The sequence below is a fragment of the Oratosquilla oratoria genome, chromosome 34 (assembly GCF_046742065.1).
Source record: "Oratosquilla oratoria isolate Oo_2021 chromosome 34, ASM4674206v1, whole genome shotgun sequence".
Taxonomy (NCBI): Eukaryota; Metazoa; Arthropoda; class Malacostraca; order Stomatopoda; family Squillidae; genus Oratosquilla; species Oratosquilla oratoria.
The window spans coordinates 27397839-27424924 of NC_134810.1; the positions used below are offsets into that span (position 1 = coordinate 27397839).

Genomic DNA, 27086 nt, shown 5'->3' on the forward strand with positions numbered 1-27086 from the left:
GTGAGAGAGGTAAATGGTTATGGGCTGGGGATTGGAGGTGGTTAAAGAAAATGGGAGATAAACCAGTTGTTTGCAGATGACACTGCATGTAGCAAGATCAGAGGAGAGATTAAGGATGTTAGAGACTGGTTTTGGGAAGGTGTGAAAGAAGTTGAAGACATGTGGGTAAAAGTAAGGTAATGAGATCAACAAGGGAAGAGGATGGCAGCAAATTGGAAGAGTATTAAGGTACAGACACGGGAGGAGGTGGATAGTTTGATACTTGGGTATGTGGCAGTAAAGGGAGGAATGGAGGTAAAATGTAGATTGAGAGAAGAAAGTAAATGCCTTGGGGGATTAAAAAGTGTAATGATAGACATTTGGGAATGGATGCCAAGAGGAGATTGTATTTACCTAGTTGTATTTTGTGGGAAGGGGAGCTACACTCATGGTGTACCGCCTTTGTATCTCGCAGTGTCTAGTTTGCTCTTAAACTCCTGAATGGTTTTTGCGCACACTATTTTTTCACACAGTTTGTTCCAAGGAGTAATTGTGCTGACAGCACTGTATGGGGCAGAAGCATAGAACAAGGGAAGAGTTTAAATGTGTAGGAGATAAAATGCCTGAGAAATGTGATGGGGGTTACTAGGCTGGATAGAGTGAGAAAGGTGTAGAGGTGATAAGGGAGTTGGGAGGTTGGGTTGATGAAAGAGTACAGGAATTTATCTATTTATGTGATTGTGCCAACAGCACTGTATGGGGCAGAAACATGGAACATAAGAGGAAGAGAGGAGTTTGAATGTGTTTGAGATGAGGTGTCTGAGAAGTATGATGGGGGTTACTAGGCTGGATAGAGTGAGAAATGAGGAGGAGAACAGGAGTGGAAAGGGGGTTGGGAGATAGGGTTGATGAAAGAGTATTAGGATGGTTTGGACACATGGAAAGAATGAGTGAAGAAAGACTAGTAGAAGAGGTATGGAAGGCAGATGTGGAGGGAGTGAACATGAAGGGTCATCCTAGGATGGGGTGAAGTAGGTAGAGGGGAATGTCTGTTGAGGAAGGATGGGTGAATGGAGAATGGTTGTATATGGATGATGATGTGATGCATGAGGTGGAATGGGTGGGGGGATGAGGAGTGAGGTAGTATGTGTGAGCAAATTTTTGACGCAGCCTGAAGGGATTTCTCCCCGTCTTCTCCTTCTGTGCAGGGGGGTTTGCCAATTTAATGAAGCAGCCTTGCTGTGGATGTGCTGTGTCTTGCGACACTGCTTCTGACCCAGGGCAGTGGACAAGGTGCAGGGATGACCCGTCAACCGGGAGGTGCTAAGATGAGAGGAAGGGTGGAGGGGTGTGGAGTGTATTCAGGGATGGAATGGGTGGGAGTGATTTTATGCCTTTTCCTTTTTGGCTACCTCCCTTATAAGGGGGAAAAAGCCTTGGTATATATATGTGAGTGATATGTTCCAGAAGAGATTGTGTAATGTAAAAATTGCATAAAGTGAGTATGATTACTGAACTAAAATGTACATCCCAAGTCTGGAGTATTGCATTCAGCTGACATTAAGTTGAAGGATAGGGGTTGTGGGATATCAAACAAGCTTATAAAGAAGTGAAGTTTTACTATTGTTTGCTTATACATGTTTATATTAAGCTTTATCATTACATAGCTTTATATTAGCTCAGTCATTGGGTTGCTCTGCCTCATGCTTACTGGACCGTTCTGTCTCTGACTCCACCTGTCTCACTCACACAAGAATACTGTTATAGATTATTTTTTTCTCTCTCCCTTCAGCAACACTTCATAGCAGGCCATTTTGCTCATCACTCTCCTGGTAACTGCAGTGCTTCTCTCCACATTTGGATAATTTTCTTGTATGATTTTCATTGCTTACCTCAAGTCCATACATTGGGACAAGTTTGTGACTGTCAGGGTTTGCTGAGGTTGTTCTTCTGATGCTGCTGTCTTCTCCAATGCATTCACGAACACAAGTTTCCTGACCCTTATCAATTCTCTCCAAGACTTCTAGCTTTTGCTCTAGGGTCAAGGCCTTCTTAGATCTTTTCGGTATACTGCCACATGCTACAGAGGTTGAAGGGCACTTGGAAGCCATGATGTTGACACAGTGGTGTGCAGGTAATGAGCTTGAAGCATGGCAGGAATGGACAGTATATTGGTGGTACACATGAGGTTGCATCACTGTTCAAATTAAACTAGCTGCACAACTTGATTTTTTGAAGTGTTATTCTAAATGATCTGTAATATGAAAATATGACTAGTTTTTTTTCTTGTGTTATTCCAAAATTGCATTCTAAATACTGTATGCATAAATCAAGAAATCCCTGTATTAGAAAGGTTTGGACATGGGGAGAGTAAAAGTGGAAGGCAGAAGGGTGATGTGTATGTAAATAATATTTTGATGCAGACTGATGGGATTTCTCCCAGTGGCCTCTTTTTCTGCATTAAGGGAGGGGGGCACTGATTAAATGAATTAGCCTTCCTGTGGATCTGCTGTGTCTTGCTGTATTGCTTTTGACCCAGGGCAATAGGCAAGAGGCAGGGAGGAGCCAAGAAAAGAGGGGGGAAAGCCCTTAGTATCTAATCAAATCAGCCATTCTGAGCACACTGACTCGTTCATAGCATTCCATGATTCATATGACCATGCCAACCTTTGTCATGTCACTCCTGCAAACTTCTCTATATTGTTTCTCCATCTTCTGTCTGGTCTCCCTCTTCCATGCTTCTCATCTCACAGCATCTACTTGGTAACGCACTTGCCCCGTTGCTCTTCAGGCGTTCTCGCCAACTTGCTTGCCCAATTCTACTTCCTCTCTTTTGCCTCAACAATATTTTCACTCTTGCCCGCTGTCTCGCCCAACTTGTTCTCATTTGGTCTTTCAGCATTATTTCCATCATTCTCTCCATTCTCTGTGGAGTTCTTGATTTTGTCTCCATCACCATCATCAGTTTCAAAGTCTCACACTCATAGATTATTGTTGGCAGAATGCATTGATTGTAAACTTTACGTTTCAAAGGTAGAGAGCCTCTCAGGATTTAATTATACTTGCCAAATACTTTCCAACCAATTGTAATATGCTTGTTTATTTCATTATGATCTTTGGTTACTTTCACCATTTGGCTTAAATTATACTGAGGACTCGCCATGGATTATAATCTCTCTAATTTGAACTTTCATGTTAAACATTTCTTTGGTTTTACTTTTGTTCATTTTTAAACCTACCTTGAGGCTTTCCTTGTTCAGATTACTCAGCATATCTTGGAGGTCTTTTGCTATTTCTGAAATAAGAATAATGTCATCCGCAAATCTTTGGTGGTTAAAATATTTGCCATTAATCTTCATACCTTTCTCTTCCTAACTTGACCTTCTGAAAATCTCTTCCAAGCAAGCTGTAAATAATTTGGGTGAAATTGTATCGCCCATACTCCTTTCCTAATCTTGGTCTTTTTTTGTATCTTTATGTAGTTGAATTACAGCCGTACCTTCTCAAATCTTCTTGAACCCTTATGGTTTGTTTGTTTGTATCCTGCTTGCATCACGAGTTTAGCATTGTTATTTGTTCTGAGTCAAAGGCCTTCTCAATCTACAAAAACTAAACAAAGAGGAATACTGTATTGTCTATTTGAAAGGATCTTGGAGAATATATACATTTGATAGCAAGCAAATCAGTTCGTAGTTACTAAGGTCCTTCTGGTCTCCTTTTTTTTATGAAGCAAAATCACTACAGCATTGCACCAGGATTCAGGAATGCTTTCTTGATGTAAGCACTGGGTGTACAACTGAGCTAACTTGCTATGAACTTTCCCTGCATCTTTCATATGATCTATTGATATACCATCTTACCCAAGTGCTTTTCCCTAGTTTCATATTTTTTAGATTGAACTATACTTCTTTATTTTCTGGTATAGTACTAATGTCTACATGAATTTACTGACTCGACTATAGTCTTTGATGATTAAAGCAATTGGTAAAATTCTACTCTTTTTACTATTGTCCCTGCATTTTTATCTTTCAAACATAATTGCTGTCTTCTTGAACCATGTCTGTGGTCGGTTCCTTTAATAAATTTACCTTTCCAAAGAGTTTCCTCTTTCAGCCATATTTATGTATGTATATATTTACATCTACTCCCTTCACTTCAACCTTTTGTGCTCCATGCTTGACATTCTTTGTGCATTCAGTGCTCTTCATCCTGTACCCATCTCGTACTTGATCTTGGTTCCCTCCATCATCTATTCTTGACACTTGCTCCATATCGATGTACCTTCCCTGTTTCACCCTGTCAGCTAGTCTGTGCTCACTAGGGAGTCTGTTCAGGGTGGGGCAGAAGTGTGAATTCCTGAGTGCAACGTTGCCCATTTGACATCGATTATTGGGTTGTGACTGTCACCCTACCACCCCCATCCCAGCTCTCTCACCTATAACACTTCAGTGTGACAATATGGAGGGGAAAGCACTGCAATGTTTCGTAGAACTTGATCAGACCTGTTGTCATCCCAAATGATCATTGTTACTATACAGAAAAATATATAGCACATAGTTGGGAAACAAGAGATGTATTTATTAAGGTTGGTAGAAAGGCTTGTGGTAAGTCATGACATACCATGAACAGACTGTAGGTCTCCACATTTGCCACATTTACTATTCCACTTCTCTGAATATTCATTTTGCAGAACCCTGTGGTGGGGAAAAGAATACTGCCACAAAGTTTCCATTTGGGTAATAAAAGGCTACAAAAATGGGATGGGGAATAGGACTAGGCATCATTCTCCCTGTAGCCCCAAAGAGGACATTCCTAAAAAAAAGCAAAGGCATAAGAGGGTCTGGGAGTTTTCCAACCAGAACCCTAAGGTTTTGGTCTTTTAATGTGCATGGTTGTGGTACAGATGAGAGTAAAGGAGGCGAGATAGGAAATACGTTTGTGAGAAGGTAGGTGGATGTGTTGGCATTGAGTGAAACAAAGTTCAAAGGGAGAGGTGAGCAAGTTTGGAAGTCAAGAGTAAAGAGAGGACAAGGAAGAGAAGGGTTGGCTATACTAGTAAATGAAGAGATAGATAAATGTGTGGTTAATGTAAGTGAAGGTTAAACTGGGAAGGGAGATGTGAGTTTTTGTAAGTGCATATGGGCCTAGTAGTGAGAAGAGTTTAGAGGAAAGGGAGGCTTTTTGGATAGATTTGAATGAGTGCATAGAGGGTTTAGGGAGGAATGTCAATGTAGTGGTATTGGGAGACCTTAAGGCTAGGGTAGGAAAGAAACCAGTAGATGGAGTGGTTGGGAAGTGTGGAGTTCCAGGAAAAGATTGTAGTGGAGAGTTGATGGTGGAGATATCTAGAAAGTTTATGATAGCAAATACAGTGTTTAGGAAGAATTTCAAGCATAAGTATACATGGGAGAAGGTGGTGGATGAAAGGGTGGTTGATAGGGCTTTAATGGACTATACAGTAGTAACCAGGAGATTAGTAGGTAGTTAACGATGTACATGTTCTAAGTGGGGAAATATCGGATAATTTTTTGGTGGAAGGTAAGTTGAGAGTGGAGGATATATGGAGAAAGGAAAAGGACAGAAGGTAGGGAGGTCCTTCAAGTAAACTGCTTACATGAGAAAGAAAAGGAGTACGAGAAGCTGAGAGAGGAGTGGAGGAGGAATGGGTAGTGAGTGGTGGGATGAGGAAGCAAAGAAGGTTGTAGAAGAGAAAAAGCGAACATTCACAGATTGGTTACAAAATAGGATGAGAGAATCGTATGATAGGTACAAAGAAAAGAAGTAAAGCATAAGATAATGGAGGCAAAGAGGAGAGCAGATGTGAAATGGTAAGTGACAAAATTTTGAAAGTAATAAAAAGATGTTTTGGAAAGAAATTGAGAAGAGGAGGCAAATCAAGTAGAGAAGAAAAGGTAGGTGCAGATGGAGAGATGATAATTTGGAAGAAATGGCAATAAGTGGAAGATGGGCAGAGTATTTTAGGGAGTTGCTAAATGTGAAGGAAGATAGGGAGGGAAAGGTATTTGCAGTGGGAAGTGCTAAGAAAATGACAGTGTTGATTGAGAAAAATGGAGGAGAAATAAGGGAAGATGAAGTGAAGGCAGTTGTTAAGTGAAGAGTAGGTAAGCATCTTGGTTGGATGGGTGTCATGCAGAATGTCTAAAAAAGGAGGTACAGTAATGGTGGACTGGTTGGTGATGTTATTTAATGTTTAAGAGATTGTAGAGTGTCAGAGGACTGGAGGAGTGCCTGTATAGTTCCACTTTACAAGGGAAAAGGGGACAGGTGTGAGTAGTAGTTTCAGAAGGATCAGTTCAAGTGTAGTTTGTGAGGATTTTGATTGATAGGATTAAGAGAGGAACAGAGGGAGTAGTTGGTGAGGAACAGTGGGTTTAGGACAGGTAGGGGTTACAGGATCAGATTTTTGTGGTAAGATAGATATGTGAGAAAACTTTAGGAAAAGTTAATGATATTTTTGTTTTTTTATGGATTTGGAAAAAAGTTATGACAGGGTAGACAGGAAGGCAGTGTGAGAGGTATTGCAGATATATATGGGATAGGAGGAAAGCTGAGAGAGTGAGTGGTTTGAGGTAAAGGTGGGACTTTGCCAGGGATGTTATGTCACCTTGGTTGTTCAATTTTTACATGGGTGGGGTGATGTGAGAGGTAAATGTAAGAGTAATGGGCCAGGGATTGGAGATGGTTAAAAGGAAATGGAGAAAAATGGGAGATAAGCCAGTTGTTTGCTGACAACATTGCACTTGTGGCAGGATTAGAGGAGGGATTGAGAAAATTAGTGACAGTTTGGGAGGGTGCGAGAAAGAAGGAAGTTGAAGATAAATGTGGGTAAAAGTAGCAGCAGACTGAAGTGTAAGGGAGAGAGACTGGAGGAAGTGGATAGTTTTAGATACTTGGGTGTGAATGTGGCAGGAAAAGGAGGAGTGTAGGTAGAATGTAGATTGAGGGAAGCAAGTACGTGTGAAAAAGTAATTTGATGCAGCCTGAAGGGATTTCTCCCCATCATTTTTTCTGCATGAGGGAACAGAAAGGGGATGTCACTGATTTAATGGAGCGGCCTTGCTGTAGATGTGCTGTGTCTTGTAACACTGCTTCTGACCCAGGGCAGTGGGCGAGATGCAGGGATGACCCGTCATCCAGGAGCCAAGATGAGAGGGAGAGAATGAAGTATGTGGGGGATGGAATGGGTGGGAGTGGATTTTATGCCTTTTTGTCTACGTTCCTCGTTAGAAAGAGCTTTTGATATATGTATGTATTATCCCTGTAACCCTTACTATACTTCTTGTACTTCATCTTAGTGATCCTTGGATGCTTGTTTCTCAAGAAATTTTTCACTCTTGTATTCTAAATTCATGCCCACCCCCACTCCGTTTCCTGCCACACAGATACTTGAAGCTCACTTTAACTAATTCCTTAAATTTGTCTGGAACCCATTGCCGCCAGCATTTAGTTCTTGTCCCCAAACTTTGTCCAGTTACTTTCCAATTTAACATATCTTAAACTTATGCTACTAACTGCTTCAGTTTATACTAACCTAACTACAAGTTCAGTGTTGTCTGCAAACAATTGACTCCTCCACCCTCATTCACTAAGCCTAAACCATTGCCACCCTTGTTTCTCTTGCACCTTGTCCATATACGCTAAATGACCATACTGCAGTCCTACCTTCATTTCATTTCCATTCCCTAGCCTCATGTGTTCTGGTGTAAATTTGTTTTACAGCCCCCAATCCTTCATTCACAAATGCCATAACCTGTTGTATTACTTCTCCAAATCCCCCTCCCCTTAATATAAAAAAAAAAAGTGCCCTTTGCCAAATGAAGATTGGGTATTTTTGTAGTAGTGGTGAGCGTGGTAAAAAGCTTGTAGCTGTGACTAGTCTACTTCCCTACTTGCTTGGAATGTTGTGGTTAGGAACTGAAAATGGGGCTCAATCTTGTTATTATGCAATATTCATCCTTCCAATCATGCTACTAGTTGGCATTACTGAACCTTGGAATAGGTATGGATTTGGAAGGGTGGTAGATTTGACCAGTGTTTGTTGCTGGTACTTATATGAGGGCACTGAGGCTGAATCTTGTTTGTGCTCCTAGTTGTACTATATGGCTGAGACGTACTGTACACTGTTAGCTGTAAGTGGTGGGGGGAGTAAAGCAAGTAAATGTCTTGGATTAAAAAGTCATGAGGAATAAGCATCTGGGGATAGATGAAAAAAGATTATATGAAGGATTTTGTGCCTATGACATTGGGGGCAGTTTTGGAATTCAGAAGCGGGAAGAACTTCATGCATCAGAGATGAAGTGCGAGAAGGATGGTAGGGGTTACAAGGTTGGATAGTGAGAAGCAAGGAGACCAGGGGTGGAAAAGGAGCCATTAGATAGGGTTGATGAAATATGATTGGCTTGGCGTGAGCACATGTAGGCTGTTACCGGGCTATGCAGCTTTTTATGCTGCTCCCTAGTCCCACCACTGAGCCTACACCATCTGCCGTGTAGGTTGTGCCAAATGGTTTCCTGAGACTACCATCTACCCCCATTGTCACACATCATCACAGGAGGACTTAATAATTTAGGAGGATGAAGATATTATTTGAGACAAAAAAATTACAGAGAATGAACATTAAATCCGTCTCCGGTCTTCCCCAATTTCGACATCCATTCCCGTTTTTGGAATCCAACCCAGTGATACTACAGAGGCAGTGAGACAGCAATTAGAATTCCTTTAACTTGCTTATGGAACTCCACTCAAGATTATGCCCTCTTAGGTACGGGACGAGAGTCACGAGACTGAGAGCTCTCGTCTGCAAGTAGAAAAAGCCTCGCCCACTTTGGACGGTCCGCACCAGTAATGCTAGTGCCCACCTGTGTCGCTACCACCAAATGGACACATAACTACGCAGTTGGTGTTGACTAACACATATTTACATGGTTGCTACTAGGTACTGCACAATTTGAATATACATTTTCTTCATGGGGATGAAATGGGGTTTTGGAATGTTGGGGTCGTATTCTCTAATTTGACCCAGTTATCATCTCACTCGATCAGTACATACATACATCAGGACAGAGTTCGTACAAAATCTTACTAATACAAGGTGTCTTGAGAATTGAAGCTGAAATTTAAGGTAGGGGCAAGAAATTTTGTGGTGAGGTGGCGGTCTCAGTGGGTTTACGAGTACACAGTTACGACAACGCCACGATCTCCCATACCAATACATTCATTGCTAGAATGATCAAGAATTCAAAATCGCCATCTTGGCATTCGTTTAATTCAGTTCATTATGTTAAGCAATTTACAAATTGGTCAATAACAACTATGTAGGTCTCTTATACGAGACGAAATGACAGGGCGAGAAGGATACGTGGATTGACAAACGCAACTATAGTAGTTCGTTACTGAGAATGTAAGATGAGTCATTCATGGTAACCACAAAACCGTTAACGTAATATGTTGCCCTAAAAAGTTATCTATCCATGGCAAATATTCATAAAGTTGTGACATAATCTGTAAGAAATAAAATTTTGGCGAAAATCGTAATTGTAAGGGTTTTGTGGATGTGAGGGCGCCTGGAACACCCACTTTCTTCTAGTCAACTTCATCTCGTCTTAGAATACAACATTTTCCAATATTTGATCAGGATCCTTAACTACAGTAATCAAGACAACATTTGCAACGACTTCCCAGAATTCAGCGACAACTCCGAAATTCAAGGTACAACGAATTTCATGTTATCTGGAGTGTCCCTTGTGAAACGACCATTTTTTTAGTGGTCAATTGTAGGTTATCCATCCATATTATACAAGTTTATGGACAGTCTACCTTGACATGGTTAGCAACTCAGTTTTGACAGTTTGTCAGAACTATTAAAAGTCGTATTCATGTTACACTTCCACAGCTATTTATATAATGTATCATGTATAATTATTGGTCATCGGCAAATCTGGGAACAAGAAGCTGCATTCAATGCAGCCCAGAATTTACATTTAACCAGGGTGGTGGTAACAAGTCGTTCTAGCTTTGAATGCTTCACAGTTAACGTTTACAGAGTTAATAGATACTCCGGTAATAACGGTATACATGTTTCATATGAGTGCTATGATGGCTAGTGCATGCAGTGATGGACAGAGGTTATTAGAATAAAAATTACGTCGTCACAAATGTTTAAACAACAAAAGAGCTACAATATAATACTCGGAAACGGTAATGCCTCCGCGAAAATTGAATGAAAACTAGATTTATTCCACTTTCATTGTACTTTGGAAGACACGGACGCCAAAAAAACGGCGTCTGTGGCCGGTTTGCGCGCACACCTTGGCCGGTCTTGCCTCCTTCATTTGGTCTTTCCCCTGCGCGTGTCCCTGTTCATCTCTCGGTCTCGGAACCGTTCCCGCCGCGCCCTGCGTTCCTTTCGGAGTTCTTGAAGCTGTTCTGGAGTGAAATCATCATTGGAAAAAGAGGGCCATGGACGCACCTTGGTAGGTAAGGCTGGTTCTGGAAAAGAAAAAAAATGAGGTGAGGTATAATGACTTCGTAGAGTTCGTCGATATGTATGTCCACACCTGACATCCAATCTCTTCCATATATGATCAGTCAATCCATTTCCCCAGATCTCTCAAAGATCCATGACTCTCAGGTAATGAGTATCAACCAAATTGAACCATAAGTCACTCAAGGGTGAAATTTTGTGTTGTACCATTTGATACTAAAGTCACACTGTAAACTTGCTGTCGTTGAATTTTATCTTCACATTGGGTACATTTATCTAACTTGGCGCATTCTTACACATCAGTTGCCACTTTCATCTCTACTGTCACCCTTTCTTTTTCCCATTTCAGCTTTCTGATCTTTCAATATGAGGACAAAGCCCCACTGTTTCACTTGCGATATCTTCAAACGTTGGCTTGGCTTTGATTTCTTGGTGTTATTTTCATTTCTCTGTTTTACTCATTTCCTTCTCTGTGCTGCTGGCGCAGTCGAAAGCGTGCGAGCCTCGCATCTTTCTATATAGTCCCAACGTAAAGAATCTTGCCACTTCTGACCACATTTACGTACGTATTACCGAAATATTATCACAGTAATTACGTATCCTCAACAATTTTCCTGTAAGAGTTAGTATCCACGTTCCTCTAGCGATATCCTAAATTGATCATGACTATTCAGTGTCTCGTTTTAAAGAGAAAATAGCATGGATCGTTGCAAACACGTATATACCTGGTTACATTCACACGTTTGCGCGTAATTACGTCTCATCCATCAAACAATGCTCCGGACATACCGCAACTTCCGCATTTGGTTATTTATGATTTGTCGACATCTTACCTGTGTTCATTCTGGTTGCCTCTAGGCGATATTACAGCCGAGTACCAGTTATCATTCGTTACTCTAGTCGCTTGTGTCCTATCACATTTTACGAGGTTCATTTGCTCAATGTGCGTGATCGTCCAAATACTTCGGATAACAGGAACACGACATCAAGAGTGAAAGGTTTACACGTGTGGCAACACATAGGTCCAAAGGAACCTAGTTGTCGCCACTAAATCATTCGCTGCGCAAAAGAAAGTCATATGTTTAGACAATGCAACGTTTTTATGTGGGAAGTTACAGTTGGGAGTGGGGAGACAATTTTTGGGAGGTGGGGACAAGAGGGTTGTGAGTGCGGTACTATACTCGGTGCATCGAAAACTGGCCGTTAGGGCGGAGCACGGAGATTCCCCCTGTGCTGCCACATATAATTATTTGATAATTCTATTTTATTTTAAACTTTATTTTATGATTTTATAATGTTGCCACATATAATTATATTATCATTTTTTGTCACACACCACCACTGAGGTATAAATCAAAGCAATGTTTTCTATACAAAGGTTTCGTTTCCTCGATTCGTGGACATGGCATATGTGCGGGAGAGAGCGACGTTGCCACTCTATCCCTTCTCTGGCCGCGCCCCCACACTGCATTCAGAAAACATTGTATCCACACGCACGTTCTCGCCATGGATAAATATTATATATATATATATATATATATATATATATATATATATATATATATATATATAGAGAGAGAGAGAGAGAGAGAGAGAGAGCGGGCGGGCGGGTGGGTGGGCGAGCCGTGCGGGCCGTGTTATCTGTTGAGATGTGGCATACCGGGAAATTCCCTAACCCCGCCTTAGCGGCCAGTTCTCGTTGCGTCTACTATAGGGGGCTGGGATTGGCGTGTTGTTGAGAATGGGGCGGAGGTTTTGGAAACGGGTTTCTGCTCGAGATAATATAATCATGTTAATATAATGTATAGAGTCATGTAGGATCGATATGGTGTAGGAAAACGAAGGAAACTTTTATACGGAAAGGTGGTGATAGCCTGGCGAGAAAGTAGAGGGGAAGGAATACATATTCGTATAACGATTGTATGTAGTGAAACATGAAGGGATTTGGAGATAAGCCACAGCGAAAATTACGAGAGGGAGAAGTATAGAGACCAAAGAAAACATGTTGGAAGATGCGCATAGAAGGATGGAACAGGGGTATACAGTGATAAGAAGAGGACGGAGACGTTCAAAGAAATCGAAAAGTAAAAACTAATAAAAAAGGTGGAGGAAGGTCGGCTCAAAAGGGACTTACTGTAGGCGTTGTTGCTCTGGTTCACATCACCGAATAGAGAACAGCAATGGAAGAGGCGATGTCTGCAGCAGGAATTACTGTCGATGAGGTAAGTTCCGAACCAGTTGTAGAATAATACGGGGCCGGCATGAAGCACTTGAAGCAGAGCCAGCAGTATTATCAGTCCCGTTGTCAGTTGACGATCTCTAGCAGGGGAGAACATTTTTTTGAAGGGTAGTTTCCAGAATGCTGTCAGAGTACGAACCTGCTGGGAAAGGATAGACTGTTGATAAAGTGGTTGTGGACTGTGGTCGGGATAAGACGAAGCGTTTAAATTATTTCTTTCTCTCGCCCGAGTGACATTCTCGACTTGTGTTAAAACCAGGTGTTTTTATTTACCCGAGGGGGGCTGGGGAGCGTTTGGCAGGGGAAGAGGTCAGTGATTGCGATCCTGTTGCAACTAATCTTCATCCTCCTTCGAGTGACTAAGATAGTGTTATTTTTTAACAGAACACTTTCCAAGAACAATTGTCACCTCGTTTGATTAGCACTTTCACTGTTCTTACTTATAATCTTATTTATTTTCTTTCTTATTTTCGTTTAGTTATTACGGAAGTGGATCTTCAGGTATAGAGTTTAGTTACTAATAACATGTCATCTCTTAATCTTTAAATTATAATAAATAACTGCATAGTCCATTTATCTTATCTATTAATCTATCTTTTATTTTTTATACGAAATATTTATATCTAATGAGTATAAAAAACTGAAACCGGCGATGAGTCGATACATTCGGAAACAACGTGTTTGTTGGTCGGCTCCTCCTCGAAGAAAGAGAGAGAATTGCAAAGATGTATTGTCCCGTGGTGCTGCGCAGTGCAGCGACGTGTGCAGCCAGGAACCAGATTTTGCTGCAGCTGCAATGCAGGATGCAGGCGATGGAGACAATACTTGTGTAAGAGGAAGGGAAACTAGCATTGCCTAAGGCCGACCCAGATGTTTGTATATATTTTCGTTTTCTGTAGCTCATCTTAGGCTTGGAATGTCTATTTGTTTTTCAGGTCTACTGAACTGCAATAAAATATACAACATGAACTAGAACATTGTGAATTTATTATTACAATTATAACTAATATAATCATTATAGCTATTTTGAAAAAAATAGAAACTTTATAGGATCGGATCTGGTCTGTGAGTGGACTCAAATGTAGGGAAACGATGATGACACATTAAAGAGAATTGGAATAAATTTGAACAGGCTTCCTCATTGCAATGGTGTGAATTTTGTCAGGAAAAAATCTATGCAAGGGGCCAGTTGGAAGGAGATATTTTTTTTCCGTATGAAAAACGTAGTCTCGTGACATCGCCTTGAAAACGACTGGATTGCAACTTATGTTGATTATGACGATGTAGTTTAATTATAGTTAAAATAGAATTACTTGAATGTGTATTATAAAGACGTCAGTCCGCTTCAGACACTTTTTTCTAAATGAGCTAGGATTTTTTTTTTTTTTTTAACAAAGTCATGCTCATTATTGTACTAATTTTGACAAGGTCATATTGAAGTTTGTCGATAGATATACCTACAAAGTAAAGTCATAATTTTATTGTGCTAATATAATAAATATGCAAAGCACTATTTGGACTTATGCTTTGACAATTTTTTCTAAGAACGTATTGGGCATGGTTATAATTATCAAAGTACTATAGTTAACTAAACGTGCAGGTTCAGTGGTTATTTTTGTTCCCCACAGAATTTTTAAAGTTTCTAACCTAGATTCTTCTAGAAATTTCAATATTCAACACATAATAAAAAAGTCGTTCATAGGGTAGAAGAAAGTGTCAGCTTTAAAAAAAATCATACAAATATATCAAAAATGGTCAGAAAACTAGTATTTTGAATGGCATTATTTTTGGGGAAAATCGAGATAATGGGCTTACAAGTTTACCTTGAGGGTTTTACACTTCAGACATCAATGTATTGAGCGTAATTGTCAAAATATACAGATGAATTCTTTAATAATTCATTATTCAATTAAATCAAGGCATTCAGTGTTTCTATAGGTACTTTACCCGTAAAGGGACCAATCTCCCCTCTTCACACCTCGCTGATGTCTGATTTTCTCCCCTTTTCTGCTTCAGCCCTCTTTTGTTTTGATGCTCTAGACCAATCATTCTCAACGAGGGCGATTTTTTACCTCAGGGGTGCGAAAAACGTCACAGGTATTGCTTCTAACTGACAAATTTTAGGCCTAAGATAAAAGATCTAGCAGCGAAGCACCAGCCGGGCCCAAGGATCTCACTAAAACACAATGTGAGTAAAACATTTAAAATTTGTTGTTTATCATTGTTGCAATAATTTTTATTATTATTTTCCATTGAAGGGGGGCGATCCTTTTTTCAGTTGAAAAAGGGGGCGATATGGCTAAAAAGGTTGAGAAACCCTGGTAATGCTTTTTAGTGCTTCTAGGCTGTAGGAAACCAGGTGGAAGCAAAGAAAACGCGGTACATAGTAAATATCAGCATAGCCACGTGGACCCCGTTGAGGCATGAACTTATGGACTTTCCCTCCTCTCTCCCACATACACACACACACACCACAGAGTTGCTGTCAAATACATTATCTAAAAGGACAAAGTAATGAAAAAACGAAGTCAAAATGGTAACTAGCTAGATATATGTAGTCATGTGTTCTGATGTCAGGGCTGCCAGCGTGTAATATTTGTATTGAAATGATAATTATCCATAGAAAAAAATCGCCGTATCAGTTATTTTGGGACGTTGTTGTCAACAATTGAAACTATTTTTCAGCAAGTTTTCATTTTGTTCATAATTTTTATTTTTTACCTCTATAAAGCGGACTAACGTAACTATTTTGGACGTAGGCTCATTATATTTTGTAATCACCTTCGTCATTCTTAATAAATGTATAATAAATACTGTAATTATTATTATGGCCTATACTATAACGAATTTAATTGTATTAAATACAGTAATAAATTAATGATAATTATTGTTCAACATCCAAAAGTGAGGCAATGATGTATCAAGTGAATTTTGAGAAGACGAATGAAATCGGAAAAGACGGAATTTTTGTTTAATTTAATCACAAATCTTAAACGACATACCCCGAGTCTTCAGACCATCGACCTGAACTCCAATTAACCTGACACAGAATATAGAATGGTCATATATTATGACTAAGTACACTGGATATCAAATGGTTCAAATTGTAATGACTTTATTCATCAGTTAAGCACATAAAAAAGCAATGTACAATGTTTTCTCTCAGCAGATTTAAATGTCAAAGTAATCCTTCGCTAGTCATCTAAGTACCCCTGTGTTCATTCTGGTTGCCTCTAGGCGATATTATTCAGCCGAGTACCAGTTATCATTAGTTACTCTAGTCGCTTGTGTCCTACCACATTTTACGAGGTTCATTTGCTTATTGTGCGCGATCGTCCAAATACTTCTGATAACAGGAACACGACATCAAGAGTGAAATGGTTACATCCTCATTTAAAACTATTTTAATGAGGACGGCAAATCAGAAAGTGTATGTTTTATCATAGTATCTATTTAATTATATCTTCGCGGGGCTACGAACGTGGTACGTTTCCCTGTGTTGATCCCACTCTCCACAAAAGACAACCCACTAATGGGGCAAGTTGATCGAATCTGTCGAGAAATATTGAGTGGGAAGGGGGTGGCTGCATGGGAGACGGTGGTGACTTGCGGCGACGAGTGAGTGGAGCAATGAGCCGCAAGCGTATGCTTTCATTGATGTAAGTCGGGAAGACGCATTCTACGAGTATATGTAGCACCTTCCTGACATTGCAACATTTACTGCATTTTTTAAGCTGTTGGTATTGTAGGGATTTCAGTGGCTACCTTACAGACTAAGTCACTCAGTATTATCTTTTCATATTGAAAACCGATCTTCACTTGAAAAAGAATGTTGATCACCTTTAACTTCTATGCTCCATTCATACTTTTACCGCCCTTAAATATTTCCTTTATCATTTCTGTGACACCACTTCTCCGATGGAATAGTGCCCCTAAGAATAGAAACACTGTTTATTGTTGATAGAATACAAGATAAATAATGCAGTACATAAGCTAGCTTATTGAACTTATGAAAACCTTTCTCTGGCGTCCCCTAACGTTGATTTCGGACTTAGGGTGAAGAAGCGTTATGACGTAATGACTACGAATCGCGCAAAAGACCTTTCAAGTCTAACTGCAATAGTGAAATAGTTCTTCACTTCACTACTGTGGTCTGACCGGTAATGGGACTCGTTTCTTTTAAATGACAGTTGCAAATGGTTTCAGTTATCATCATCATCATCATCAGTTGGGAGCATAGGCGGGCGGGCAGTGTGTCTTTTCACTCGCACACCGACGCCATTCTCCACTGTTCCATTCCACACAGGTTTTCGCAGGAGCAGTCGACTTGTTGTATTTAGTGGAAATGAGAGTTCAATTACGCTCTTCCGTGAGACGCAAGCGTGTGAGGGTAAAACCAAGAGGGAAAGTGCACCAACCGAAAAAAAGTAGATTGTTTTCCGGCATGGAATATACAGGAAGTTGGGGATGGGGGAGAGGGAGGGGAACTTTAGGGACATGATAAGGAAGAGTAGAATTCTGATCTGATTCGGACGAACAGGGTAACAGTGACGCAGAAAGATGCGCAAGAATTCAGTATTTTAATTTATTTCGTTTTCTTTTTCTTAATATTTTTCCTTATTCTCTCATTTCTTCCTTTCTACATTTCCTTTGCTTCTCCCACACACATACAATGTAGGAAGCCCCACGGAGCTATGAAAGTTGCGAAATACAAAATATATTTATAGGGAATTTATCCTGTCAACGCCGATGTGGGGTTCCTCAGAGAGGACCAGAATAGCCTGGCAACAATCAGACTAGAGTGTTTACATGTTTAGTGCACAAATTAATGCACCTGCGTGGAAAGCTGTACTTTATAACATCCTTCAAGCAATCTGTCTTCTGTGTCTTTTACTTTGATCTCTGCCAGATCTTTCATCCCATAGTGACAAATGATGTCCATTTTCCCACTTTTTCTGTTTTAGATAAATTTAACATTATATCGCCTCTTTTCGCTCCTCCAGCGTGGGCAGTCCCGTTTTTTGTTTTTAGTCTTTTCTCATACGTCTTTCTGTCAGGCATGGGATAATTTTGCTTGCTCGCTCTCTGTATTTTCCATAAATCTTTCATTTTCAGACGTGACTATACGACTGCAGCATATCCCAACCTAGGGCGGATCAGACTTCAATTTTTTCATTATATCCTCATCCTTATAATGAATATTTATCTATATTCATTAGCATTTTACATGGCTCTCCTGTCAATTGAACACATGTAAGAATATCTGTCTGTGCTTATTTTCATCAGACACAGAGACGGTGAGCGAGTCTGTCACCTAATTGTGTTTCGTTCATGACTGCACTAGGATGATCATGTGGGAGTGGTTTAAAAGAAAAAATATCAACCGACACGGAAGAAATACATGAAAAAGGAAATACAAACGTTGTTTACACGCACGTGTTCAATTCCTGTATTCTTCCACGAAGACGCTGCGGAGGCATCCATTCTTTACATCATCATAATCCCTTTCACCTTTTCGTCACAATGGTATTCTTTATGCATTTTGTTGTACTTAATGAGAGATGATTTTATTTAACCGAGAGTAGAATTTCGTGGCGAGTTAGGTGAAGTCAGTTGATCTTTATGATGAAGTTCTTCATGGGTCTGTTTCTGGCTGTCTCCAGGCGAATTTATTCAAAGGAGGGCTGGACCCCACGTCTGTAGGGGGTTTCATTCAGCTGAATAAAATCGCTTGATTTAAGAGGACTGTATAAAGGAAAAACTCAATTTTCTCAGTTATTGCCGGGTTGCTAAAGTCTATTTTTGTTTTTGTTTTTTGTTTTTTGGCATTCATGGTCTAAGGTCAGGATTCTGAAGAGTAGCTTAGAGACGTTCCACGCACACGAGAACCACTAACCCCCCCCCCTAAGCTAAAAGACTATGGGCATAAGTAGTCTATGTAACGCACGTGTTGTGAAGGCACAAATTGAGTTTCCATAAAATGTGCAGCACCAATAATGAATTCATAATTGGACGTAAATATAATGCATCCATTTGGCATGCACACAGGAAGATTCGTAAAAAGGTAACGTTAGGTTAAAAATGTGTGCATGTTTAATGAAACAGTTTTCTGAGTCCAATCATGAATTCATTATTGGTGCTGCATATATTAATGAATATTCATAATCTGTGCAGGTTCACAAAATGTGCATGGCAGCCTACACAAAGAACACTAAGAATAAGATTATCTATTTTTGCTTCAGGCCTGACCTGTCCCAAGACATACCAGTCAGTATTTCTTATTCTTTCTGCCCAGGATCTCTGGTTTTCCACTTCCTGATTTTGTTCATCTCCACTTTCTTCACTACTTTAGTGGAATTTACCATTTTGATCATCATCATCGTCATGAAGGCATGTTCAGTCATGAAGGCATGTTCAGTCATTTTCTGATCATCTTTTGACGTCCGGCGTCGTATTATGGACTCAAGCATATATGAGTAGACGGATAATGAACGACCTCCACTATCTAACTCTTTTTCGTCCGATTCAGTTAAATCCTGCGGCATTTTTTAACATAAACTGTGAGTGTGTATGCAATAATCGCTTCTAAAGCGCGATACAATGTTGACTCCTGTGACTCGGGAATCTTCGGACATCTTCAAAAATCCGATTTTTAATCACGTATCTCAGACAAAATATGTCTATTACGATGGTGGAATCGACTGGGATAGTTTACAAAACAATTTAAAAAACGGAGTAGGTGGTTTAGAAAAAAATACTTCATCTACTACACTCTGACCTTAAGATCTTGCTGTACATTAAAGAAACGGAGAAAATGACGACATTCACATGCCATAAACATGAACATCGAAACCACAAATAAGAACCCAAAATAACCTATATCTATTCCATATTTTTTCATAAATGCTTTACATTATAATTTGCATATAATGGCCTTTTTGTATTCACTGGTGTTTTTATCCTAATTTTTCTTTTGATTCTAATTTGCATTCTAATTTGCAATCATAAGAAATTTCTTATGTTTGCATTAATATTTTTGTGTGACTTTCCACGAAACACAGCATGATAACATAGCCTATATGAAAACCTTATTTGAAATTCATAGATACCATCTGCGGGTCCATTTCAGTAATTTAAAATGTAAGCTAATTTCGGTTCGTTACGGACCATACCACTACTGTTTCGGAATTTAATATTTCGTTTCGGGCCGTTTCGTACTTAACTACTCCGTTTAGGTTCGTTTCGGACCTTGCTCCTCCGTTTCGGTCCGTTTCAAACTTTATAACAACCGAGTATTGTGACTTGAAGATGATAGAATAGCCACTTAGTACGGTAGGGGTTAACTTAGGCTATAAAGCTTTCCCTGCGGAAAGGGTTTCGCTCAGCTAAATGAGGTCGCCTGGCGGTGGCTGGTGTAAACATTCAAAACCGTAAAACGGAACGAAACGGTTATATTAGCATTGAAATCGAAAGGTTAATCGAAAACGTGTTTATATTACTTTGCAATTAAAACTTCTTGTTGATTAGAAATGTCGCTTCTAAACAATCCTTTGCGAAAGGGTGAATTAAAATCGTAAATATTAACATGGAATCTGTTATAAAAAGAAAACGGGAACGCAAGGCGTCAAGCGCTGTATGGGGACGTAAAAATACTAATTATAGGCTTTCCGTAGGTTCACGTGAAGTTTCCTGTCCGTGATTCGCTCTTGCGTCACTAAACATATGCTCAGTTGTTTGCCCTTCCAGGCATGTAGCAGGAAAACTGCTCGATTTTTTTTTAATCATTTCTTAGCTTGTATTATCTCTTGTTCCTATTTGCAGCGTTGTCACCTTGCAGAACGTTACTGTTATTTTCGTTTATTTTAAAGCTTTATTACACAATTGTAAACATGATGTCGCCGTTGTTTTGTTACTGTTGTTGAAAGACAGAGAGAACCAATATTGATCTCGAAACGTTATTTTGAAGACGCCATTGCGTGGAACTGGCTTGGAAGAAATTGGAAGAAAAATGTAAGCTAATCGTCGTATCTTCTTTTGCCCGTGTGTGTGTGTGCGCGCGCGCGCGCGCGTGTGTGTGTGCGCGTGTGTGTGCGCGCGCGCGTATTTTGTGTGATTGTACTTGAAGGTTCCCACATAGATTCCGATTAATTTATTTGAATTTAAGTACTTGGCGTCTCTTCGTGTACTAAACATTTTCAAAACAAAATTGAAAGGACATGGAATAACATATATAAATTAAATCTTTTTGTCACACGTGGGCCTACAGTACAAATGGCCAAGGACTGAACAAATGTAATACTTTTTGATTTTCTAGTGATTTTTTTTTTTATCTCAACTATATCTGATTTCCAAAATCTGCAATTTATAAACAATGGATCAGTGTTTAATGGTCTATATTTCCCAGTGATATCTGTCCAAGTGGATTTTGTGGTGCTTACGTGTATGTTGTTTAATGATTTCTTCGTTTAATGACAAGTCATACACATGTAGTGTAATGATTGAAATTTAACCTTCAAATGAACAAAGAAATTGATACCCTAGCTATATTGGATTTTTGGTACCCAAAAAGGTAAATTTATTGTACCAATTTACATTGACATTTTTTTCATAACTGAAACATCAAAATATTCCATTTCTGTTTTATAGTTTAGTGATAACTTCGTCTTCTTTTGATTCATTTAAAGGGTTTTTAATTTTTGCTTTGAAATTAACTTTACATTTCTTTTTTGCCTAGAAATTTCTCAAGATATTTGCAACCTTAAACTTTTAAGAACATGCGAACGAAGGAGATTGCAATAGACCGTAAGCCCTACACTAGGTAGTTCCATGTCGATTACCACCTATCATCGCTGTCCTTTGAATAATCTCTTAAAACAACAAATTCCACGATCTAGATGCCATTGGCAAATAGACTGGTGTAAGTATACGTTCCATCCATCTCGTATTTGAAGAACATCACGGGTGCTAGAACCGAGCCCTGTGGGACTCCAGTCGTCACTTCCTATCAGTTTGACGCCTCCGTTACAACCGTCCTCGTGAAGCTGTCTGTATTGCTTCTAGGAGGCAAGGTCCATATACTATATGGACCTTGCTAGGAGGCTGCTTTTGAGCTCTCTTGTTTATAACAATACCCATATTCGTCTTTTGCATTATGCTTTGTCAAAAGCTGTCTCCAGATTCAGGTGTACCAGGTCCACCCACCCATTTCTTTTGTAGTATACTGATCAACTCTGAATAGTAGTAGTAGTAGAAGTAGTAGTAGTAGTAGTAGTAGTAACAGTAGTAGTAGTAGTAGTAGTAATGATGATGAAGATGACCGTAATAATGATAGTAATGATAGTGATATTTTTCATTTACTAAAAATCGGTTACCTGTTTGTGTGTGTGTATTTGTTCTGGTGCTTGCCTTAATTAATGCATAGCAGAACGTAAGTATGTCAGTGTGGAGGGAGGGTGCGAACATTGCAGGAACACCATGTGGCCTCCTTCCCAAAGCGATTTTATTAAAGTGTCATGTCGTTGCGGCATGGAAATAATGGATTATTTAATAAAATAATTTAGTTTGTCGATACTGTGATGGCACATGACCTCTTGAGCTGAATAAATTCTCCAGACGTCAAAACAAAATCCTTAAAGATGTCAAGTCTGTTTTAACAGGAATTAAAAGAACTGATAATTACGTACTGAGTGAATATGGCAGTTTTAGAGACACATCCAGACAGACACCGACATACAGACAGGTAGACAGTCACACAGAGGCAGACGGAAACACATACAGAGGTAGACAAACACACAAATAGGCAGACGCGCGGTCACAGGCAGCAGACAAATAGGCACAGGCAAACAGACACACGGACATAGGCAGACAGAAACACAAACACGGGCAGACAGACACACAGATACAGACAGAAAGGCACATAGATGTAGGCGGAAACATGCTGACAAACACACGGATACAGGCAGACAGACACACAGACACGAGCAAACTTACAGGCATACAAACGTAGGCAGACACACACAGACACAGGCAGACGGATACATAGGCACAGACATGCAGACACAGGCAGACAGGCTTACAAATACAGACACACAAACACAGACAAAGGCAGACAGAAACACAAACACGGGCAGACAGACACACAGATACAGACAGAAAGGCACATAGATGTAGGCGGAAACATGCTGACAAACACACGGATACAGGCAGACAGACACACAGACACGAGCAAACTTACAGGCATACAAACGTAGGCAGACACACACAGACACAGGCAGACGGATACATAGGCACAGACATGCAGACACAGGCAGACAGGCTTACAAATACAGACACAAACACAGACAAAGGCAGACAGAACCACGGCTACAGGCACAGACAGAGACACAGACACACAGACAGACGCATAGACAAATTCAGTCACAGATAGACACACGCGCATACAGACACAAGCAGACACACAGGCACAGGAAGTCACAGACAGACAGACACAGGAAGTCACTGACAGACAGACCCAGGAAGGGCCCAAGTACTTACACTCTCCTCGTCCTCCGGGGTTCCTTCCTCAGCTGTTGGCTCTTTCCTTCCCTCACAAATCCTTTCGCGTCCACTTCGCACCACGTCCGTCCGCGAACACACCGCCGTGCTCATCTACTCGTCTTCCACCCATCCACTGTCCACCAGGCTCAACCTTCACTTTCTTCTTCACCCCCCCGGGAGACCCCCATCTCGCCGTGCCTCGGGGCTTCTCCCTGCCCCGGATACGGGGGACGGGGGTGGGGGTCCTGGATCCCTAGTGTTGTACTCTCTCCCAAGCCGCCCGCCGCGCCGCCACAAAAACCCATTTACGCGACCCGTCCCCCAATTTGCCTTTTGCAATCGCAGGGACCATGTATATTCCATATGTCAAGGTGTCCCGAGCCTGTCGTCACGGGTGTGTTGATGCGAGACGCCTTTTAATAGGACTTTATCCACCTGAATGAAAGCTTCCATTGCTTTCCTTCGCAAGGGAAATGACAAAAAGCATCAAAAGTTCTCGACCTCTTTTCTCGTCAGTTTTGAAGACATGTATTGCTCTTGTTTAGCTTTCTCAAGGCGACTTTATCACTGAATTGAATCGCTAAACACCCATTAAATCCCACTAGTTTTCGATCCGTGGCCCCATTTGAGAAACTCAGGTCCTCCCAAGGTCCAGTGGACCATAGGTTGAGGACCATTGAGTAAGAGCAGCAATCTAGTGGGAGGAGTATAGTGTAAGCCTATGCGGTAAAAACTGCGCGGAACGAAAGCGAAACATGTTGCATCCCCTCAAGCCGCGCGCGACATGGATAACTTTGTTCCTTCTTCGTGCGAATGCTGATGGAGAAGAGAGAGTTGTGGACCAAGAACTGAAGGGAGAAGTAAACATGAAAAAGATGACCAAAATGAATTATTTTCCTTGTCAAAAGTTTAGGTGTGGGAAGAATAGAGAGAAGGAAGGAGGGAGAGACAGAGGAGTGTTCAGCCCATGAATTAAACATCGGTGATTGACATATACAGAGTGATTGACAGAGTGCTGACAGAGTTTGGAAATTAATATGGGATATTTTAATAACATTAGATTTAAGGATTATTTTATTCTCATTTCTAAAAGAGCAAAAGACCAGCAAGATATGCTGAGAAATTTGAACAAGGAGAGTCTAACGTAAATTTGAAGATGAATAAAACCAAAGTAATTTTGAATTCGAAATTTCAAAGTAAAGCATTTACAATCAATTGTGAGACTATGGAAGAATATGAAGAGTATAATTAATTAGGTCAACTGCTAAAACTAACTGAAGGTCACGAAAAAAATGCGTTTCACTATTGGCAGACTTTACAATCGGTGCATAATGCCAACTATGATCTACGGATGTGAAACTACGAAATTGACAAAGGCAATGGAGAAACTGAAGAGTGTACAGATGAGAATGGAGATATCAATGCCGGTAATAACGTTGAAAGACAGGAAGAGGGTAAGTTGGATGACTGGACTAAAAAATAATGTGGAGGCGAAAAAGAAGTGAAATTTTGCGTGGAATCTAGCCATAAAGGAAGAATGAAGATTGACCAAGTGTTACTGAGAGGAAGCCGCGAGATGGAAAACATGGAAGACGAATAGGTAGAAGGTGGAGAGACGAGATAGTAAAGTTTGCATGAGTGGCGTGTCAGAGGCCAGCACAGTCACGCGACTCGTGTAAGTCTTTGGGAGAGGCCTATATTCAGAAGTGGACTACGAATGGCTGATTGATCTCTGTGATCTCCATCTTTGCACTTCGTGGATAAGGAGTCGTTTCTGTCCCTATCATGCTGTTCGGGTCAGAGGCAATGCAGCAAGACTGAGCACATGGAATTTAGCGGGTAAGGAAAGCTTCAAGAAAACTCGAGTAAATTGAGATGTAAGTAAGGAAGAAAGGGCAAAAATAAGCGATTTGTCAATGACGACATAAAAGACCGAAGATTGAAGCTATAGATGCCAGAATTTTTCTATAGATTTTTGAATCGGAGACGGAATTGCATCAAGAAGAAGACAAAGATGCGTGAACAGAAAAAAATATATAAGGAAGATAAATGTCGTATGCTTCTTCTGCTCGGTTACAAATCAGCGGTTACTTTAGTAAATGAGCCAGATCTACTTGGTAGAGATAAAGCTTACAAGTAACATTGATATCCAAATGAGAGATCGTGAAAAGGGACACTGGGGAATATATAGAAAAAGAAAATGGGAGGTGGCGTGATGACAGCAGTGAAGAATAACATCATTGTGGATAATGTGGTACTGGGAACAGGTAACGCAAAGATCATTAATGTGAGATTAATAATTAGGAGGAAATATAGAAGATACACACACACACACACACACACACACACACACACACACACACACACACACACACACACACACACACACACACACACACTCGGTGGCACAGTTGGTAGAGCGCTGAACTGGGAAGTAGAAGTGCTCCCAGTACCCAGTTCGAATCCTGCCTGGGGCCGAAATTATTTCGGTATCGCTGTGCCTCGGGTCGTTACTCTGACTCTCGTGGGCGGGGAGTTGGGTGTGTGTGTGTGTGCAAGGTCATAGCATTACCCATAGATCGGACCTACGAGCTCTGAGCTCTCTTCCAGGAGGGAAATAGCTGTCGATCACGAGTCCAACACGTGATCCAAAAGACCAAGTTAATACACACGCACACGCACACGACTCGACGGCGTTCGCAACTGCTGCTACAGCGGTCCGAGTTCGAATTCCACCCAGGACTGAAATAAATTCAGTATCGCTGCGCCGCGAGTCGTTACTCCAACTCCCGTGTGCTGAGAGTTTGGTGTGTGTGTGCATGTAAGGTCACAGCAGTACCCATAGATCGGTCATATATGAGCTCTGAGCTCTCTTCCGGGAGAGCAATAGCTGTCGATCACCATGGTGACCATGGTGAATCACACATATACACACACGCGCAAAAAAAAAAAAAAAAATAATAATAATAATAATAATAATAATAATCCACTCAGCTAAATAGAACTGCTTAACAGAATAAAATATGAAGATAAACTCGGTATAAGGGTTAAACATGAGTTTAAAAATCTATTTGTGGTCACGATTTCGCCCCAAATAATAAAGTCGCCCAGGGTCAGGTAGAATAAAGACATACAACTTCGTCCAAGAGCGTTATTACATCGACCTGTGTGGTCGTCGAAACAGATAACGCGGCGTCTGCACTCTCCCGCGCCAAACTCTACCCTATAATCACCCCCACCCTGAAGGGGCGTCTAGACCCAATATTTCGATATCAATAAGGTTGCTTCATTGTTTACCTCTTGCTTTCAGACAGGCCAGTCGTCTTGCTCCATATCCGCAGTTCTGTGGTATTATGATGTTTGAAAAAAAAATCATCGGTTGGCAAAATATTAGTATTGGATGATATACGAATAAGATCCTTGTCATGGATTAGACATCTGTTATGGCTGCCCGCAATCGATTTCAATAGCTTGAGGGATTTTTTTTTCAGAGAAATATTTAAATTAATTAGTCACGAAGGCAGGAACGTAAAATCTTTTGTGCAACACGATACCTTCAGACGACAAGAATTGTTCATGCATGAAAAATACGTTCGATTTTTTGTTTTCCTCAGTGTCATCAGCCATGGAACGAAAACTGTCAATTCAAATGACAGCCCTCTGGTTTTGCGCAATGTTTCTGATGGTGTAAGGCCATCACTTTATCATTATTATTTTTTTTTCCTTTCATGCCGCGCCACTATATTTCGTGTGGACGACTCCAGGGCATTATACTACTCCTTTCACTTGCCAGCTCCTTTGAATAATTAGCGTCATCAGATTCACTTC

General features: G+C 40.5%; 1 protein-coding gene across 3 annotated transcripts; it reads right to left on the bottom strand.

Annotated features, from left to right (window-relative positions):
• Nucleotides 1-10145: 10145 nt before the first annotated feature.
• Nucleotides 10146-24043, bottom strand: LOC143018139 (uncharacterized). Of its 3 annotated transcripts, XR_012965732.1 has the most exons (4): nt 23256-24043; nt 12618-12864; nt 11317-11542; nt 10354-10488 (listed from the first exon to the last, which is right to left on the bottom strand). XR_012965732.1 is itself a non-coding variant. In XM_076173274.1 (3 exons), exons 1-3 carry the CDS (start codon nt 23367-23369, stop codon nt 10328-10330), a joined length of 522 nt encoding a protein of 173 aa, XP_076029389.1. In that variant the 5' UTR covers nt 23370-23761; the 3' UTR covers nt 10146-10327. The 3 variants fall into 3 exon arrangements, 2 of the variants coding, with proteins under 2 accessions (XP_076029389.1, XP_076029390.1); XM_076173274.1 differs by lacking the exon at nt 11317-11542 and having other exon boundaries at nt 10146-10488; nt 23256-23761; XM_076173275.1 differs by lacking the exon at nt 11317-11542 and having other exon boundaries at nt 10146-10488; nt 12618-12861; nt 23256-23747.
• Nucleotides 24044-27086: the final 3043 nt, after the last annotated feature.